General features: G+C 40.0%; 1 protein-coding gene across 1 annotated transcript; it reads left to right on the top strand.

The window, feature by feature from the left end:
- The first annotated feature begins 312 nt into the window (after window positions 1–312).
- On the top strand, window positions 313–14,660 carry LOC139720554 (uncharacterized). The gene is made up of 12 exons (XM_071631905.1): window positions 313–379; window positions 1,784–1,937; window positions 2,781–2,866; window positions 4,911–5,156; window positions 6,133–6,375; window positions 7,828–8,109; window positions 8,667–8,954; window positions 9,804–10,133; window positions 11,980–12,282; window positions 12,933–13,042; window positions 13,893–14,098; window positions 14,618–14,660. Exons 1-12 carry the CDS (start codon window positions 313–315, stop codon window positions 14,658–14,660), a joined length of 2,358 nt encoding a protein of 785 aa, XP_071488006.1.
- The last annotated feature ends 3,937 nt before the right edge of the window (window positions 14,661–18,597 follow it).

Genomic DNA, 18,597 nt, shown 5'->3' with positions numbered 1-18,597 from the left:
TATACCATAAATACGGTAAAAAGAAAACCACCAAGAAAAAAAACCCACTCTGAAATTTTGAAAATGCTGGAGATGGAGAGGAATGCTTAAAAAAGCAAAGCTTGTAGGGTGTGTTGCCCCGAAAAATAGTAAAACAATATACAGTGCACATGTATCATTGACTTTCTATTTTTGTACAAAAAGTGGTATTACGAAGCCCAATTACACGAACCATTGTTATTGATGTCTTTACTCTTTCTCCCTCTCTTTCTCTCTCTCTCTCTCTCTCTCTCTCTCTCTCTCTCTCTCTCTATTCCCAGACATCATTTCATCATGACAGATTTCCTGTGGAGAATATGTATCCTCGTGGTTCCCGCCATCACCTATGCCTACGCAGTCGGTATGTTTGTCAAAATTTCAAATCTCACAGACATTCATTATCTTTGTGTGTGGGAGTTTGTTCTGTATTCACGTCCAAAGAAGAAATGAAGAATAGGCCTAAAAATGACAATCCATTTATTGTTTTTGTTTTGTTTGTTTTTTTTTTATTGTTCCATATTCCACATTTCAACAAATACATAAAACATAAACATCACAATACAAAAGCATGGATGAATTGTCAAGTACAGCTTATAAGACGATAAAACATGTGAAATATGAGGAATCTATATAGAAGCATTGCTTGTATAGGTGTAGATTCCCAGATGCGGATGTGAGATTAATTCTTACTTTGTATATCATGCAATTGAAGGAATGACAATTTGTGAATTGGAGAAATATAAACTTCTATGATATTAGTATACTTTTTTTTCGCAAGGAGGATTACAATATTGTATAACATAACATTGGTAAACTATGATATACGTTATATCCATAAGTTTACATTGGCAATATACACACATATGAATTTATATATAAATATGCCCAGTTACCAAGTTATAAAAGTTTTCGATTTTACCATACTATCAGACACATGTATATATTTTTTTTTAAGATGGCCCGAAAAAAAAAAAAAAAAAAACCTCTGATATTTTCCTTCACGAGCATGTGTCATAAGGTCACACACAAAATATGAACTGGAAAGTTTAGACAAGAAATTGGCGACAATATACCAGTACCCGACAGTATCCTCGCATCATATTTTCTGTAACTAGAATGATAATTTAAAGTCAAAGTATTTTTATCAGCGATGGCGGTGTCAGTAATCATATTTTGTTTTCTACCTTTTGTATGTTATGGACATTCCATGGAAATTACTCCGGACAATTCTTTGTCACTCACATTTGTTTTGAATCTATCTATTTTGGGGAGTTTCATCTTTGCCAAGATCATGTGATATAGGCTTTGATGTTACTTTTCTGTTTTGCTTTCAAATTCATGTTATTGAACAATTTGAAAAAAAGAATCAAATCATTAATTACTTAATGCAAAATATATAATTATACGGTTAACTATAACATAGGAAAAACAATGTACACTTTGCAATAGAAACCAAGAATAATTAAAGCAATGGAAAAGAGTGATCTATACTTAGAAGCAAAGCTTGTAAAATGTAAATCACTAAAAAAAAAAAATGCAAATAACATGCAATATCCAACATTACTCTAGATATGTTCCATTAAGGCATTTCAAAGTGATCATGATGCTACTGATACCAAGAATATCACAAACAGTATACTTGTTTTAAAGTACAAGAACACGTAAACTTAGAATAACATAATTCTAGGAAGACTATCAGGTTTTCTCTTTGATATGCAAAGTAAAATCAAGAGCTTTAACACATGCCACTCTCCTATTCATTCAGGCCCAGAGATCCAGGTCAGGGGTTGCCCTGGGAATCTCGTCGTCGGGACCGACGCCGGACAGAGTGCGGCCAGCGTGGAGTGGCCTGAGCCAAAGTTCCTCGATAGCGATCAGCAGAGAGTGGTCCCGATCCGATCACACTCACCCGGTGACAAGTGAGTCATGGACACCCCTCCCCCCTCCCTTCCCCCTCCCCCTCCCCCCCCCCCCCCCTCCATGTCTATTCCCGTGAAATATACTCAGGATATCTCCGCTCCACCTCCACCCCACCCTGCACACACACACTTTCATGTTACGGTATAATATGCTCCTTAGTGCTACCAGAGTGTTGGTCTCACCTCCCTGGTGCTATCAGAGTGCATGCGTCACAAACCGGACAAGAGAATTATGACGATAACACCAAAGAGATATCACACCAAAATGGCTCCCCTGTATCAAACATTGTTGTCAAAGAATTGGCCAGTCCGTCCTTGTGAACCTGATAATTTCACTATGCATAGATGAATATAATATACATAATTCCATCAGCGTCTTGCGTAAACGACCCTTATTTAGATATTGTTGTCTTAAATCCTTTGTCACTGTCAAGTGGTAAGTTATTTGTATTGCAAACTTCCCCTTACGCAATTTTTGGATGATGTAGCACATCTTTAAGACAATGCATCGAAACTTTTCCTTTGTTGGTTTCACTAGAGGAATGAAATCCTCAGAATCCAGCTGTTTTATTGCGTGATTAAACTCATATATCGCATCAATCAACTTACCAAAATGGCAGAACATGTGAAGCTTTTCCTTCGCTTGTACACTGATTCGCATGATATCACAGTATTAAACAAACGTGTGATACTGACAAAAAGTGGTCTTGTTCTTAATAGTTATCAAAGGTTGCAGAATACGAGGCTAAGCCGTTAGATCTCGTACATTTCATCGCCAGAAATTTCAGATCAGTTATGCGTACAATACATTTTAACCGAATCGTTATTTTATGACTGTTTCAGATTCTTCCTCGGTGAAACGACTGTCCGCTACACTGCCTACGTCATGGGATCAAAGGCAACGTGCTTTTTCAAGGTAACTGTACAAGGTAGGCAAATTTTGATTAGTTGTAATGGCAGGTAAATCTATAAGCTGTTTTGTGCTTATAATCAATCATAAGTGCCATTGAAAGTCAGATCGGCTACAAGCACCTATCTTTATTACACGGCACAAGTGCGAATATACATAATTAGGGAAGTGATTCGGGAATAAGAACTTTGAGGAAAGAAACCAGCCATCCTACGGAGTTCCAGCCAGTTTATTATACTTTTATTACTAGTTTGAGCATATGCCCTGTTTTTCTTGTGCAAGTGATGTGATGTGTGTGTGTGTGTATGTATGAGTATTATACACACTTTGTGTGTGTGCGTTTGTCTATGTGTGTGTGTTGAATCTTTGTGTTGGGGGATTATCATTATAACAGAAAGGCACTGATTGGACCGTTGAGATGCTAGAAATGAATTGGTATACAACCTTGTCAAATCTTCTTGATATTCGGAGAGGACTGAAAGATAAAGAAAAAGAAGAAGAAAAGAACAAGAAACCAGCCCACCTTTTCTGCCTCTTTCAGAGCCGTACTGATACAAGCGTAACTACATTTTCACTTGATAAGTAGGCCTAGGTCATTACATTCCTTACCAATATCGTGAGTCAGTTTAGATTCGTTCTATGTAGTTACCTACATATAAGGAAGCACCTAAATACTTATGAGCAAATGACGACGGGGCAGACGGATATTAACGTCCTCTCCGAAGTAACTAGAGAGTAAGAAAGTGAGATAGGTATTGCGATACACATCTAATTTCACTTGGTCTCCGTTGCCAAGAAATTTCGTCAAAGTAACTCGCCATACGTATAGGATGTCTGAGCGTACAACAATGAAGATGGAGATGGGATGAAGATGAAGATGAAGATGGGAAATTTTCAGCGGAATTGAACTGATGAGAGATAGGAAAACGTTGACAGGTTGTTGGCTGGAGAGAAAGAAGGGAATTGATAAAGAATGCTTTAAAGATCCATTCCTTCATGATAATTTTACTTTCTCTCATGTATAGTGAGGTACCCGCACCTCGTCAGGGGCCCTGATACCGTCACCCTGCATAAAATTGCTACAAGCGCACTGAACAAAATTGTACGCCCAGGACTGTGTTCAGCACGCTTGAAACTTTGTTACTACAACCAAGCAAACTGAGTTGAAAACCGAACAGTTTTTCCTGAAAATCTTACATTTATATTAGGAGCACGTGTTATAAGTATCATCACGGTCACCCGCACACGTATTTGACGTGCTTTGTCTATGGAAGCGCGGGGTGACGAGGTGCGGGCCCCTTCCTTAGCGCACAACCATTGACAACTATTCCGCATCGTTCGCGTTTGACGGCGATGGCTGCAAATTTCCGTTATCGATCATTGATCATTGAACCTCTGGTTCCATTAAAATTTTCAGCATTTTCCTTTATGTGAGTGGGATTACATATAATTTCAGTGACGAAATGTAATTCAAACATGCATAAACATTAACTATGACGAGGTGCGGGTCACTCTACTATAACTGATAGCATCTTGTATCTCGATCGCATACAGTCAATGCACTTTTTGGGCATCCTTGTTATCACCGAGTTGCCAATGATTGTTCGCAAGTGCAACCTCCGCTTCTACTTCTACGTCTGGTACTACACTACTACTACTACGACTACTACTACTACAACAACAATAACAACAACAACAACAACAACTACTACTACTACTACTACTACTACTACTACTACTACTATTACTACTGACTACTACTACTACTGCTACTACTACTACTACTACTGCTACTACCATCTACCACCAGGGGTCACAGAACGATTTACAAGGTGGGGGTTCAAGGTCACGGTCATGGCTCGAATCCTGCCTGGGGCTCACATGGTCGGTTAAAGTGATTTTTACCTACCATCTGACCATGTTCCTTTGACCATCTTGCTATATTCAATTAATGATTACTATATTTTCGAGTAGTAGCAGTCCTAACACTGCAGTGGCCATTCATGGTTAATAAGACTATTATGTCATCATCAATAATATCAAGTCCCCCTTCTTCCTCGCAGACAATGAGCCGCCTGTCATCGAAGGCTGTCCGCAGCGAGTCTTCGTCGTGGCGGACCCCGGCCAGAGGTTCGCCTCCACCGTCATGTGGGATCCCCCGAGAGCCGCAGACAACATTCGGCTGGTGGAGTTTCGCTCGCGTCCAGCGATGGGGGCGCGCTTCCTTCTAGGCGTCACCAAGGTGCTCTACTGGGCATTGGATCCGCGAGGAAACAGAGCCGAATGCACTTTTAACGTTATAGTAGAGGGTAGGTTGTTGGAATCTTCCATTCATGTCGATTTCTTATCCCTTGTCTTTGCATATATTTGAACTGAAATAATAATTACATTTAGATTGTAATAATCATGACATCATGTTCACTGAATCTTTCAATTATTTTGTACTTAGGGCGTATGTTAGGTATTAAAGAATTTGATTACAAGATCGTTGCTGATAGCAACAATGCAGTAGTCAATTCATTAAGTGGCATCGCTAAATGCGTGCGAGAAAGAAAATGGACATGTGGATGCGCTGTTGGTATGGCGAGGAAGGCTCTAGACTAAAAAACGCGAGATCACGATTCGAATCCTGAGTGACGCGTAAAATCGTGGACAAGACATATTATGCAAGATGCTCCTCTTGAGAACCAGGTGTCAAAAAAAGTGCCTGGCAATGCTGTAATAGTAATAATAGCAGGACTCTGTATAAGAAAGCGATACTCCAGCATTACTGAAGAGGCTAACCCTGCAAATTCAAACATAATTCACAATATCGTATGTACAGCTAGGGGTTAGTACTTGTGAATAGTGTTGAACTGTATGTATTTACCGTTCATCTTTAATAGTATTTAATAGTCTTCAACCAGGTTGTCCTCATAAGTGTTGCTACTGCTCTACCAGAGGGCACTGTCATTATCATTCCCCTAGCGTTGCCAGGTGCCCAGATATACATCTGGATCGAGAGGCTACATGGTGGATAAAAACATCTTGTCCAAGGACGTCGGCACCTAACGGGATTCGACATCGGGCCTGTGGTTGAAAGTCAAGAGTTTTATTCACTATGCCATAGTTTTATCCACCGTGACATTTTCACTGTTACTCTATCAATGTTTTACCGATTTTTTACCAATAGTATGTCTTTATTATCTATTTATTTGTTTATCTATTTATTTATTTATCTATCTATCTATCTATCTATCTATCTATCTATCTATCTATCTATCTATCTATTGTGTTTTCGTGCAGACAGAGAAAAACCGACATTTCATCAATGCCCAGGAAATATCATCACAAGCGTAGATCCGACACAGACTCACCAGAACGTCAAATGGGCCGAACCCGATGCTCGGGACAATTCGGACATCGCCAGAATATCTTCGACACACCGAAGTGGAGCGATGTTTCCACTCGGAACGACGAGTGTGATGTACACCGCCGAAGATTTCTGGGGAAACGTCGGGACGTGTTCGTTTTCAGTCATTCTTAGGGGTAAGAAAGGGCAAGTGTTGGTACTAAGTCGACAAGAACATTCACATAGTGTATTCTCAAAGTTTTGTGCTAAACATGTTAGACTGCGAAAACTGTAAAGCAGTATTTTTTATATAGGCCTAGATTATTTTATAAATGAAATGAAATGAATGAATTTATATTACAATACTAATACATTATCACACATAATGGGTACCAAAAGCTTCCATCTCGGCTAGATTGAAATGTACAGTCCAACGCTGAGGATAATGATAATAATATTTATTGTCTACTTACGACATTGATTGTCTGCACTAGAATTGTATTGCCCTCGTCTTCGAATCATGCAATACAATTTTAGCTCCGGCAATAAATGTCGTTACCCCCTCAAGGCAAGTCCATATCATATCGATATTATTTTCAGATTATATTTAATGATGGGTCCGAGCCAAGTAGTGTGTCGTGATATAAAACAGATGTGTATGATTGTGACGTCAATATGGCAGTCCCAATGGAAACATTAACAGATAAATGTCATGATCTGATAAAAGGGCATTTCATCACTCTTCACCTTCAAACCTGTTCTGTATTAAAATCACTAGGTATATAACATACGACTAGGCTTTCAGTTCTTAACATTTATTGGCTAATTTCTTGTACTTAACAGTACACGGTTTTCTCTGCTAAGAGAGAGTTTTGACCTTTTTTTTATACTGGATGAATTGCTTGAACTTTAATCCTTTCCAAATAAGGCTAAAGTGTCACACTATTAGGTGTTTGGATCTCTATCTCTATCCGGGGGCTTCCTTGAAGGGCTCACACAGGTAAATAATTCCCCCGGAGAGACGTGTGTTAATTCAAAATAGTTATTCAATAAATTCTGTTAAATAGCTGGGAGAAATGAGGTGTTTCATCTACCCTAACCTGGACAAGTAAGATATACCCTTTCATTCATCAAATTTCCAAGGCGGGGTCTTCAGTTCAAACTCTGTCCAAAGGTCCGCAAAGCCAGACTACGAGTTCTTTTCACTCAAAAACTCACCTATTTTCTTTACATGAACCCAATGAAATATAGTCCCTTCAAATTCCATGAGAAAAGCTTTCATCTTCCAACCAAACTGCGGTTTGTAGAGGAATTCATACTCAGTATCTGCAGGTATTCAGTTTTCTACCAAACTGTATTTCTGATTCTAATTGATTTTTTTTCTTTTATTTTGGTATCTTTGGTATGATTTTGTGAAGGTGTCAGGGACATTCCATTTCATTTACAGGTGTGAGCCCTGAAGTGTATCCCTCCTTAAGTCTTCATCATAGAGGGCGCTCTACAAAATCTTTATCACTAACCCTCTTTAATATTAACACGAGTCCTTGTCACTTCACGTCTATATAGGTCAAAGGCAAGGGAGGAAATGGCGACATGTCGATAAGCTGTTTAGAATTATACGATCTCTATCTCTGACAAATTTCTACTAGTTAGGATGCCAGACAAGCAGATATTCATCCGCAACTACACCACCAGCAGTCTGGAGCTCGCCTGGCCGGAGACTGAGGATGTGAAAGCATCGAGCTACTTTATCTACGTCTGGTCGGTCGGGGAGTCGGAACCTCCAGCCTCAAGTCACCTGTATCAGGCGATCAACCGGCACGAGGGTTTTGCTTCCAGGCGGGTGGGGTCGCTCCTACCTGGAACGGAATACAACGTCAAAGTCGCCGTATCCGGTACCGGCAAGATCTTGAGAACAACGCAGGCAACAGGTGAGTGCCCTGAGGCGGGAAACTTGAATTTCACAACCAAACATTTTATTAAGCACCTTTTGTATTAAATCCTACCAACAAATCATGCATCTAAAATTATCGATGCAATAATTATTCATCATTGAACCTTCTTTAGGACACTCTTGTTCGCTCCCGTACATTCATTCCTTAGCTCTTTTTTCCCCATTTCACAGAGCCACTTTCTATTTCACTTCCCTATTTGATTGCACTCTTATTTTATGTTAACAGACCAACCATTGTGTCATGTGCACATGCAAAGAAGTAAACCTTTCAAGTGTTTAAATGACGCGGCACAAAGCAACAATCGTTTTAATACTCCGATCCCAGTACAGTTTACTCTTATAGTCCTGCATCGAGATGTCACTGCTGTAAAGTATACACCCCCCCCCCCCAAAAAAAAAAAAAACAACCACACATACACACACACAAACAAAAACAACAACAACAACAACAACAAAACAATAAAGGAACATTTCTCCTGATGGCACATCGCTGAAATAATTATGTTAATCGATTGAAATTTGACTTGCTTACAGAACCTATGCCTCCAGGAAGCGTGTCCATAAAACCTGGTACTCTGACACCAGTTGCGTTCACACTGCTTTGGAAACCCGGCAAAGGGTCTGCCTCTAGATATGCCGTCTCGGTCCATCGAACGTTGGATAATTACGCCGTTCTTCAGACTACAGTTGGGCAGGAGACCACTCACTTGGAAGTTTCGGGATTGGAGCCGGATACCATGTACGAAACCTCCATCTGCGCTCTCAGTGGATACTCCGACGACGCAACGAAAAGCGAGAATGTCACCATCTTCGCTACAACTGGTGAGGATGAACGCAGTTTTTATGCTGCTAACAAGAGATATTAAAGTTCGCCAGGGCTCTGCTTTCTCCCAGTCAGTGTTATTGTTTCTTCATAGACTGCTTGCAATTCAAATTTCTCCAAACAAAGAACCAATGATTTTAAGGATATATTCAGCATGAGATATTGCATTGTTTAAAATTAAGTCTTTGATTTAATGTTGATAATGTTCTGATATAAAGATTTCACTTACCACACACCTAAGTGTCTCCTTTTAAAACTTCATGGAGGGTTTTTGTGTTGCACCTAGGAGGTACTAGGGGCTTGTCTTGTGCCTCCGTGGTTCCACTATAAGGATTCGAATTCGAATTCACTCAGCCCAACTAAAACCGGCCCTTACAGTTTACGGACTAAACTAGCTTAATTCGGTACTATTGTGTCTTTTGCAAAGTCGCTGATAAATAAAACACCTTCATCCAGTGAGTAAGAGATATCAAACTTTGGTTGGTCAACTGCGAACATTGTCACAACAAGACACAAAAAGCAAGGCCTTACACCAGAACCGGTAATATCATAATTATAGCATGATTTTCAAGGTTGAAACTTTAACGTTCTAGCCATTATAGTTACTTCAGTAACTGATGTACTCGCAGATGATTGGTCAATGTTCTGCCATGGATGGTGCAGACGTTTGATATGCCAATGCAACACTTATTTCGATGTCTTCGACAACCTGTTTTCTCAAACGCAGTATATTATGGTCTAACATCATTCATTCTTCAAAGCCTGTGTTTTAATATTTTGTGCGCGTATCCCGAACCGGTTTATATTCTGACACTAACATGCTTGAACACTACATCTCTTTTAAACAGAACCAATGCAGACATCCGGTATTCTAGTCCAGGAAATAACATCGGACACCATCACCATCATAGGAAATCTGCTTCCGCTTGATGAACAGGGAGACGAAGAAGAAGACGATGACGATGACGATGACCTCGACCCACAGCACCACTCGATGCCGAGCGATCACGCCAGCATCCTGTTCATCTACTCGGACAAGACGGATCTCTTCACCGATGTGATATTCCTCCGCGATGTTTGGAGCTATACTTTCCCTCGCTTGAAGCCCGCCACCAGCTACACGATCAGGGCTGTCAACAATCACAACGGAATCGCCTTTGAAGCCAATGCGACTACGCGTAAGTCTAGTCAGTTCCCTCATTCAGAATCGGCAAAATTCTGGTTCTGAAAAGCATAAGATTTATATTGCCAGAGATCAGTCAGGCACAGGCGCAGAAAACTGCGCCTGTCGAAAAGCGCCGATTTCTGCTATCATGAATATTATAATGACAATACCCATCATGCCACGCGATGCTCGTAGTGTAAAAGGCATGGAGAAAATTTAGGTGATGAAGACACCTAATCGATATTAATTTCGTACGAAAATTCTAACCTTGACACTTTTCTGATATTTCCTCTGTAGTAAGCCAAATACCTAATCTTGCATAATAATCATTTCTAGGGGAATAAAACCTTGACATCTGGCGTAATTCTGGTCGGAATACATAATTAGGTAAATGTTTTTTGAATGGCCACCGGTTTGCCCTCTTTTTAGCCTTGTGCAACAGGTGTTGGCTAGTGTAACAGAAATGTACTCGTTCCTATCAGACCTTCCTCTCTCCCTTCTCCTCTCTCATCCCCTCTCGTGGCTTCTTTCCCTTTCTCTCCCCCAGCACAGCCACCTTCCATCTCTCAACGCATCATCTCTTTCCCCCTCTCTCTTCTCTGTGGTACTCTCCCCGGCAGGTTGGGTTCTTATCACTGTTGAGTAAACATAGGGCAGCAGTTTAAAACAAGGAAAGTGTTGTGAAAGTGCGGCCAGGCTCTCTGTGGGGCCTACCTCGTACCTCCCTGGTCTTGAACTGACCATGGGCAAAGCACAGAGGCAGGGGCTATGCGATAGGTATTGCAGTTTTAGATTAGATTCCAGAGAGACAGAGTTATACAAGAGAGCACATAATAAACATGAGTTATCAGAGTTAATTGCAGATGATTCTGCAAAGGAAGCAGAACAGCGTAACATCGTAACAGCAAGGTAATCCCAATGACTCCTACTTCATTCTCAATCTCACTAGCCTATTTCTTGATTTATAAATGAGCTATGGTCAGTGTGGAGAGACCTATATAGCGCATGGTGTTTGTTGGTGAGAGCGTATGGCTCTGGATGTGCCTGATGCATGCTGTATTTCGATATAATTATGGTGATACAGTGCAGTATACACATACATACTATCGTGTTTTGGCAATTTGTCTTGCATACAGTACTTAGTGCACTGCAAATCAGTAAAAAGCAGTAACGGGCGCCTGGTACACAGACGATATCAATGGAACCGACTGTTCGCGAAAACTACGAGAATCGATTGTAGCGGGCACACTTGCTCGGCGCTCGGGCGGATAACCCCAAAGTAGCAGTTTTCTGTTTTCTGCGCCTGTGCCTGACTGGAGATGGCGCTCTCAGCTTGCACTGTTATGCCTGCATGCAGTTATGAAGGTGTATTGCTTTAATTCAGATGGACGAAATCAATGTAATTTGTAAGTGAATTTATGAGCAAATGATGGACTACCAGTCAATATAGTAGTTTGACACCTTAGCATGATAGTTTGTGATATGAGGCCATACGTGTCCAGCATTGTACCCAAGATACCTTTAAGTCTAAGCGATAACGGAATGTGACGTTTCCAAGAGTATCAAAACTGAAAGTCAGTGCAGCTGTTTTTGCAGTGCACTCGCATACACAAGCATACAATTTTTTATGACTATTGGAAAGAGAAACAAACACTTTTTTTGTACGTATAGAAATAATTTATATCTTTTGATGTATCTTGAGATGAGTCATCAGCATCTCTATCAACAGAAGTCATACTAGTAGAACTATCATTGTATTTCCATAATTGTAAAATAACCGTTGATATCATTGAGTAGCTGTATCATCATTATCATTCACTTGATAGAAAACAAAAACAAACTCTTCTGATCTCTTCCAGGACCGGCAGTAGTCACGGATTTACATATCTCGGCCATAACACATTCGACCGCAACCGTTCACTGGAGTCACGCCATCGGACCTCGCGATCGCTACGAAATTACTTTTCGCCCCACGCCAAAGCACATGCGAAAGTCTCTACCAATTATGACTAGCAAAAACGTCTTTACTTTCACAGGCTTGATGGAAGGGAAGACATATACGATGTCGATCAAAACGGCCACGGGAAAATTACAGAGCAACGTCCAGACCTTACAGATAACCCCTGGGGAAGACCAAGCGATAGCAATGTATAAACTCAAAGGTATAAATTGTAACAAATATATTGCACGCATCTACAGAGAACGTGTACGTATCATCAGACGACGAAAAAGAAACTAGTAACCTATACAAGTGCATGCTGCCTGCGTCCTGCAGTCGTAAAGGCATACAGACATACCCACTGACATACACATCCGCTGGGGGATGTCAAAGGAGTTGGGGTAAAAAAAAAATCCCAACAGAAACGTTTGTGAAAGCCAAAGAGTCATTTTCCTCTCTCTTATAAGGAAAAGTGATAGACTTCTCATCTCCTTAAGTCAGTGAACAACGCATCTATATGATTTATTATGGACGTAAATGCAAATGAAATGAGAAAACATGGGTTACTATTGTCATACGAATAATATTGTTATGTACTTTAGGTACTAAGCTAAATAGAAGCGCGTCAAATACTAAATCATGTATTGATTGTTCAACTTCTTCACAATGATAGCGGAGATATGATCGTCTTGAAAGATTTTAAGATGATCACTATTATTCTAGCATCATGCTCTTGCACATTGATGTCAGTGTGTTAGCTATTATTTCAGCATAATTGCAAAAGTCATTAAATCACCTTTGTGTCCGTGTTTGCATATTGTTCTCATAATATATATTTTTTTCATTCCATTTTCATCAAATTGATCTTGACAGAAAAATCGTGCTTATCACCACTTATAGCGTGTGGGTTTCTGGGATCCGCCCTACTGCTTTGTGTACTATCATTCCTAGCAGTGTTCATCGTCAGCAAAAACATACCTGCAGTAAGTATCAGTCCCCACTATCTTGTTCAAGATCCATGAAATATGATTAGTCAAATGATTGAAAATCATCTGATGAATCAAGTATGCGTCTTCGCCTTATTGCTCAAAAAGAACCCCCCCCCCCCTTAACAAACAACTTCCTAAACAGTCATAATGTATAGTTTCTCTGCATTGGCCCCTGATGCAAAAAAAAAAAACGCCCACACTCGCACTGCCGGCCAATGTCGTACGTATCAGAGAAGGCAGTGTCACACATTCATGGAGTATTCGAAAGACGATAATCATCAGAATAAGTATAAAAAGAAATAAAAGGAAGAATGTTGGACAGACCAGCAGGTTCTTTCCGACCTGCGTTAAATCCCAGATTCAACAGTTTATTGCTTCTGCATGCTTAGAAAGTGGATTTCATATCCCCAAAACAGGATAAAGGAAATCTAAGGTGCATCGATCAAAACTTAATCCGTTTATACACTTTTTGATGCGAGCGATATCAAAATGATATAGATATTTTCTTTTCTTAGGTGTTTACTCTTTTGTTCTTCATTTCACACATGCAATGAAGGTTTTTTTTTCTCTCTCTCTTTTGTAATAGGGCATTGCAGATCTGTCTAGGTAACATATATTTGATGTTCTGTTTGATGTCCTTTCCACAAGATCTTTCTGCATTTTCTCTTTCTGAGAAATGTTATGACGATATTTCAGTTACCATAGATAGCTTATGTAATTATCAACAGCAATGTTATCAAATCAAACATGTTCGCTTTAATTTCACCACATATAATGACAAAGCATATTTCCTTTTGTTTTTGTTGTTGTTGACAACAAATATCATAATATGCTCTCTCGGTAGAAGTTACGTAATCGTCGCACGTCGGAAAACGAATACGAGAACCCCTCCCATCATCAGTACTCGTCCTACCTCAACTCGCTCAACAACAGAATAGCGCACATGAGGAGACCAGAAAGCAACACTTACAATTTCCCGCCAATCATCAGGTGCAGCAGGACATTCAGCCGGCAGCTCGGGAGAGCGAGATCACACGGCACGCTGCAGAGGTGGGTTAGACTCTCTGCTGATAGATCAGTTATTGGGTACCAGAATTATGCTATGAGCCTGGCTACTCCCGCCAGTCAGTTTACAAGCTCGGTTGATTTGTGCCGCTGCGCTGAGCACTGTAAACTCACGAGATGAAATTCGAGGAAAACTTCATCTAGTGAGATTCGAACCCGAACACCTACAGCACTCAGCGCAGCGGCACAGACGAACCGAAGTAGCCACAGGCGAGCGCAATCATTCTGTATCTGTACGGGAAGCGACACAACATTAACCTTCTGCGCAAGCGCAATTTTCTGGAGATGACATACGGTTAATCCAGTAAACAATGAATGTTACAAGTTTCCATTATGTAACAACTACTCCCTGCTTATCAAGGGAGAAGGAGACCCAGTCCCACATGCTCGTATTTTCAACCCAAAGTCATTCAACGAGATACATGTATTATTAGTTGTCTTTTCGTGGCACTCTTTTTAATGACAGCGTGTCTTTGTTTATTGTTTTTCATCGTTTCTTTGCAGAACACAAAGTGAGTCGGTGATCTACTACAATCTATCAGACTAGAAGGGGAGTGTGGAATCATGAATTCTGACCCGGCTGCATAATCCAGAGGGTTCATCTGAGGTCATCAAAATAGGAGGAACCACTGTGCTGATTCGCCATTTGCGGTAAACGAACGCGCGTCTCCATTGATGGGCGGTGATTGCTGCATTCAAAACCTTACGAGTGTAGTGTGTGAGAACTATGTTAACCCGTCAGGACCACTACCAGATACCACCGTTGACATCTAGCGCAGTAGAGTTGATTTCAAGATGGAGCGGGTTAACGTGTTTTACGAGGGTATGATGGACCCTATACGGAATGATGATTTATCGGGATACCTTGACAGCGAGAAACTCCGACAACATAATATAGCAGCTGACTAGTGCCAAATGATGTGCTGCTTTTGATGAAATAACTTGAATTGGACGTCGAGGATTCCGAGAAGTACTGCTTCAGTTCACATTAAGGAGTGGTAAATAATCTGCCGGCTGGGGCAAAAATCTGTGGAATATACCTGAGTAACTCTTTCGAGTTATCACTGGTTATTGCCTGAGTCCTGCTTGCCGGACAGCTTTTACGAGAATTTGAAACTTCTGCCGTGCCGATTTCGGAAGTTTTGTCATGGAGTACGGGTAAACAATAAGCTAATCTGAAACGTCTCCTGGCTTTTTGTCATAAAATTTGCCATGATTTTGAGGTGATGACTGGATATGAAGAATGCAGTGCTTACCATCGTTGAGTAATTGTAGAAGAAACACCACCTTTTTGCTCCACATGTAGACGAATTTGTTTTGCGCCGCGAAGTCTCAGCAACTTTGTAATTCTCGGATAAGACAGACTCGGACGCCCACGGCTCCAGACGATAATACTTATAGGCGCGTGGTTGAATGGAGCCCTGACATGGGCAAGATTTCGCTTATCCGCCATTATTTTCCTACTACAAAAATCAGAATTAGCACTCTTATAACCGTTTTGCAGCGATTGTCAGGCAATCATAAGAAAAAAAATGTTGTTCATTCGTCAATCAGAGCAACCATTCTGTTTGCACTCTGAAACAACTCGTGTGATATTACAACTGATCTAATATTAAAACAATGATATCAATCGCACCTTTTGTCATCAGGTTTGCATTCATCCAATGTAAAATCATTCATTTGAACGTGTAGCGCATCGTGATGCTTTTATACCCATGCCATTCATATCTTGATTTATGCTGCAATCGTAAATTGACGAGCGTGTTAGTCCAGCTAACTTTCACCTTGAATTGACTATCTTTGTGTCATGAATGTTAAAAAAAAATACAGCCGCAGATCTTCGTATGTAAAATGGCACTGATTAATCGATGTGATTTGAAACCAAGTCAAAACAAAACAAAACAAAACAAAAAGGAACCAGGAGAATGACGTATATCCCCATATCCCTACCTTTATTTTTTCAAAGTTATAACTATTTCATTTTCGTCATCGGTCTGACATGTGGCGACATCCCATTTTTAGCAATCAGGAACAGCCCACGGATCTAATATTCATCATTTATTATTCTGAACAAAGATAAGTTGCACTTAAGCCTTGTCTTAGAGTACCTCATAGCTCTCTGTTATAATATATATACTTGATACTGAACTATAGTGCAATAATCATGTCATTCGAGATGAAAAACTTTGTAATTTGAAGTATACTTTGTGGAATTAAAGTTGAAAATCAATACATCCTTGAGTCTCAATATGTCTTTATTTTCTTAAACTCGTCCAATATTATATCTGCTTATCGTCATTGGATTTACCAATTGAAAAAGTGTTGTGGGTTTCTTTTTTCGTAGAACAGTGTAGAAACAGTGATCGACGTATCTTTCCTTGTTACTCCCCGTAAGTATAAGATTATAAGTTCAATCCGTCTCACAATAAACCAGATAAAAACAAACAGAAGATCCAACCCGGGATTTGAACCCGTCACCTTCTGCTTCCTTCTTTTTAGTTGTTATCTAAATTTATATAATCATAATGATGGAACATGCAACCTTTTTAAAGGAGAGTTTACAGCAAAGGAAGTGTCTGTATAGTAATCATAACGTTTGAAATGGTACAAACCCTATTTACGGATGGATGATAAAACATGTTGTATTTCCTGCTCTTTCGAAATCCTGAAGAGGCACTTTTAAGTACCTAGTATCAATTTGGTCATCTCCAAAGAATAATTTCATATTGACATTTCTCATCGAGAAGGGTACAGTAATGATTGTATCGTACGGGGTTTTTTTTTCGAAGACGACTAACTATTTACCGATGCAGCAATGCCGAAATTGATGCAATTGAGTCGCCTTTACTCCCCCCCCCCCCCCCCCCCGCACACATTTCCCTCCCAAACATCAGGTTAATGCCACAAAATCTATCAGCGCATGCGCACATTAAACTATCTCGGGATCATTCCAGACGGGTTTCCTATCTATACGTCACACAAGTTTCCGTCAACCATATTTGCTTGCGACCTCGTGTACTTCGCTGCCGACTCACTTGCAGACTTAATTCCCATAAAACACACAATATTTCACTGCGGCATTGGTTGTCATTTCCACATATTTCATCAATTTAATACTTTTTTATACATACACACATAGAAATATACATAAAAGTTTCGTACGAGCCATAAGCTACATCAATCACAAAACTGATGAGCACTCTGTTTTGATATATGGAAAGGAATAAATCTATGTCTAGTTTAGTGACCATATGGCTTTAGTTTGTCCTTCGAACAATGATGACAATGAATCATCTCCAAAAGATCATTTTCAACATCGTGAGCTCCCTTAACCCCCATGGGTCCACCAGCTTTAAACGCCATGCAAAGGAATTACCTTACTAATTTATGTTGCCGGTGACTTTAAAAGTTAAAGATAAGGCCAATGCTCTCTTGCAACGAATCCAAGATGTAAAAATGACAAAACCACATCAATTCGTGTTGTTTCAAACTAAAATGTAATTTCAACAACGTTCATGGGCCCTCAGTTGCAATGAATCCTTTTAAAAACAGATTTTTAATCACCTGTCAAACAGAGTAAAAAAATGTTCCTCCATCTAAAAAGTGGCAGTCGTCACTATGCATTATCTGGCATAATAAGAAATTTGTCTATTTCCACTTAGAATAGAAGCGAATCTCATGAAGAAATTTATGAAGATGCGGTTGTATATGGGAGGGAGTAAGGCTAGGTGAATGTCCTCGGTTAGGCAATATCCCGCAAACTCGATATTATTTTTTTTTTCATTGGTCTGTCCCTTTTTGACACAGATGGACAGATAAGTATCTGACATAGATGAGGAAAATAAAAACAAGAAAAAACTGTGGACGTCCGGTCCATCTGTATAATTTGTACCACTGCATAAATATGACCACATCGTGATTAAACTGTCTCGTATCTATACCAGTGAAATTTTGCACTTTAACAACCCGTATTCTTTCACATGCAAATATGGAAAACTCCTTTCTATGTGCACTTAAGAATATACTGTATATAAAGCTGATATTTTCGCCAACAGATATTTTCGCGAATGGGGAGCCCAGGGACATTTTCGCGAGATGTTTTCGCGATTTGACACCGATGCTTATCGTAAGTGGACTATTGAATAGTTTGCCTGGCGTATGGCGACATTTTCACGTGTTGTTAAATTCGCGGTCCAGGAGTGATTCGCGAAATTCGCGAAAATTAAACCCTCGCGAAAATAACAGCTTATACAGTATACCACTCTCTTCCAGTTACATTTTCCAAGTCGCATTCACTAAACTAGATCAGCCGCATCATAATACAAATGATGATCGAAAACTAGATTGCGACAGTGAATTAATATATAAGTGCATAATGTCCACGACATAACGTGTAATGGTAAGCAATCAAGAGACAAATATTTGTTATTTTTGTTGGTTAAAGGCGACCCCTGACTTTTATGATTTGAAACTGAGGGCGGGCT

Source organism: Diadema antillarum, unplaced genomic scaffold (assembly GCF_040938485.1).
Source record: "Diadema antillarum isolate AM-2024a unplaced genomic scaffold, OU_Dant_1.0 scf00000129, whole genome shotgun sequence".
NCBI lineage: Eukaryota > Metazoa > Echinodermata > Echinoidea > Diadematoida > Diadematidae > Diadema > Diadema antillarum.
This window is presented reverse-complemented; position numbering and strand designations above follow the sequence as displayed.

Excerpts from the sequence above, each read along its gene's own strand:
- LOC139720554 (XM_071631905.1), top strand. The coding sequence starts at position 313 with ATGACAGATTTCCTGTGGAGAATATGTATCCTCGTGGTTCCCGCCATC. Across the intron at positions 5,157-6,132 it reads TTTTAACGTTATAGTAGAGG|ACAGAGAAAAACCGACATTT; the intron begins GTAGGTTGTTGG and ends GTTTTCGTGCAG. Across the intron at positions 10,134-11,979 it reads TGAAGCCAATGCGACTACGC|GACCGGCAGTAGTCACGGAT; the intron begins GTAAGTCTAGTC and ends GATCTCTTCCAG.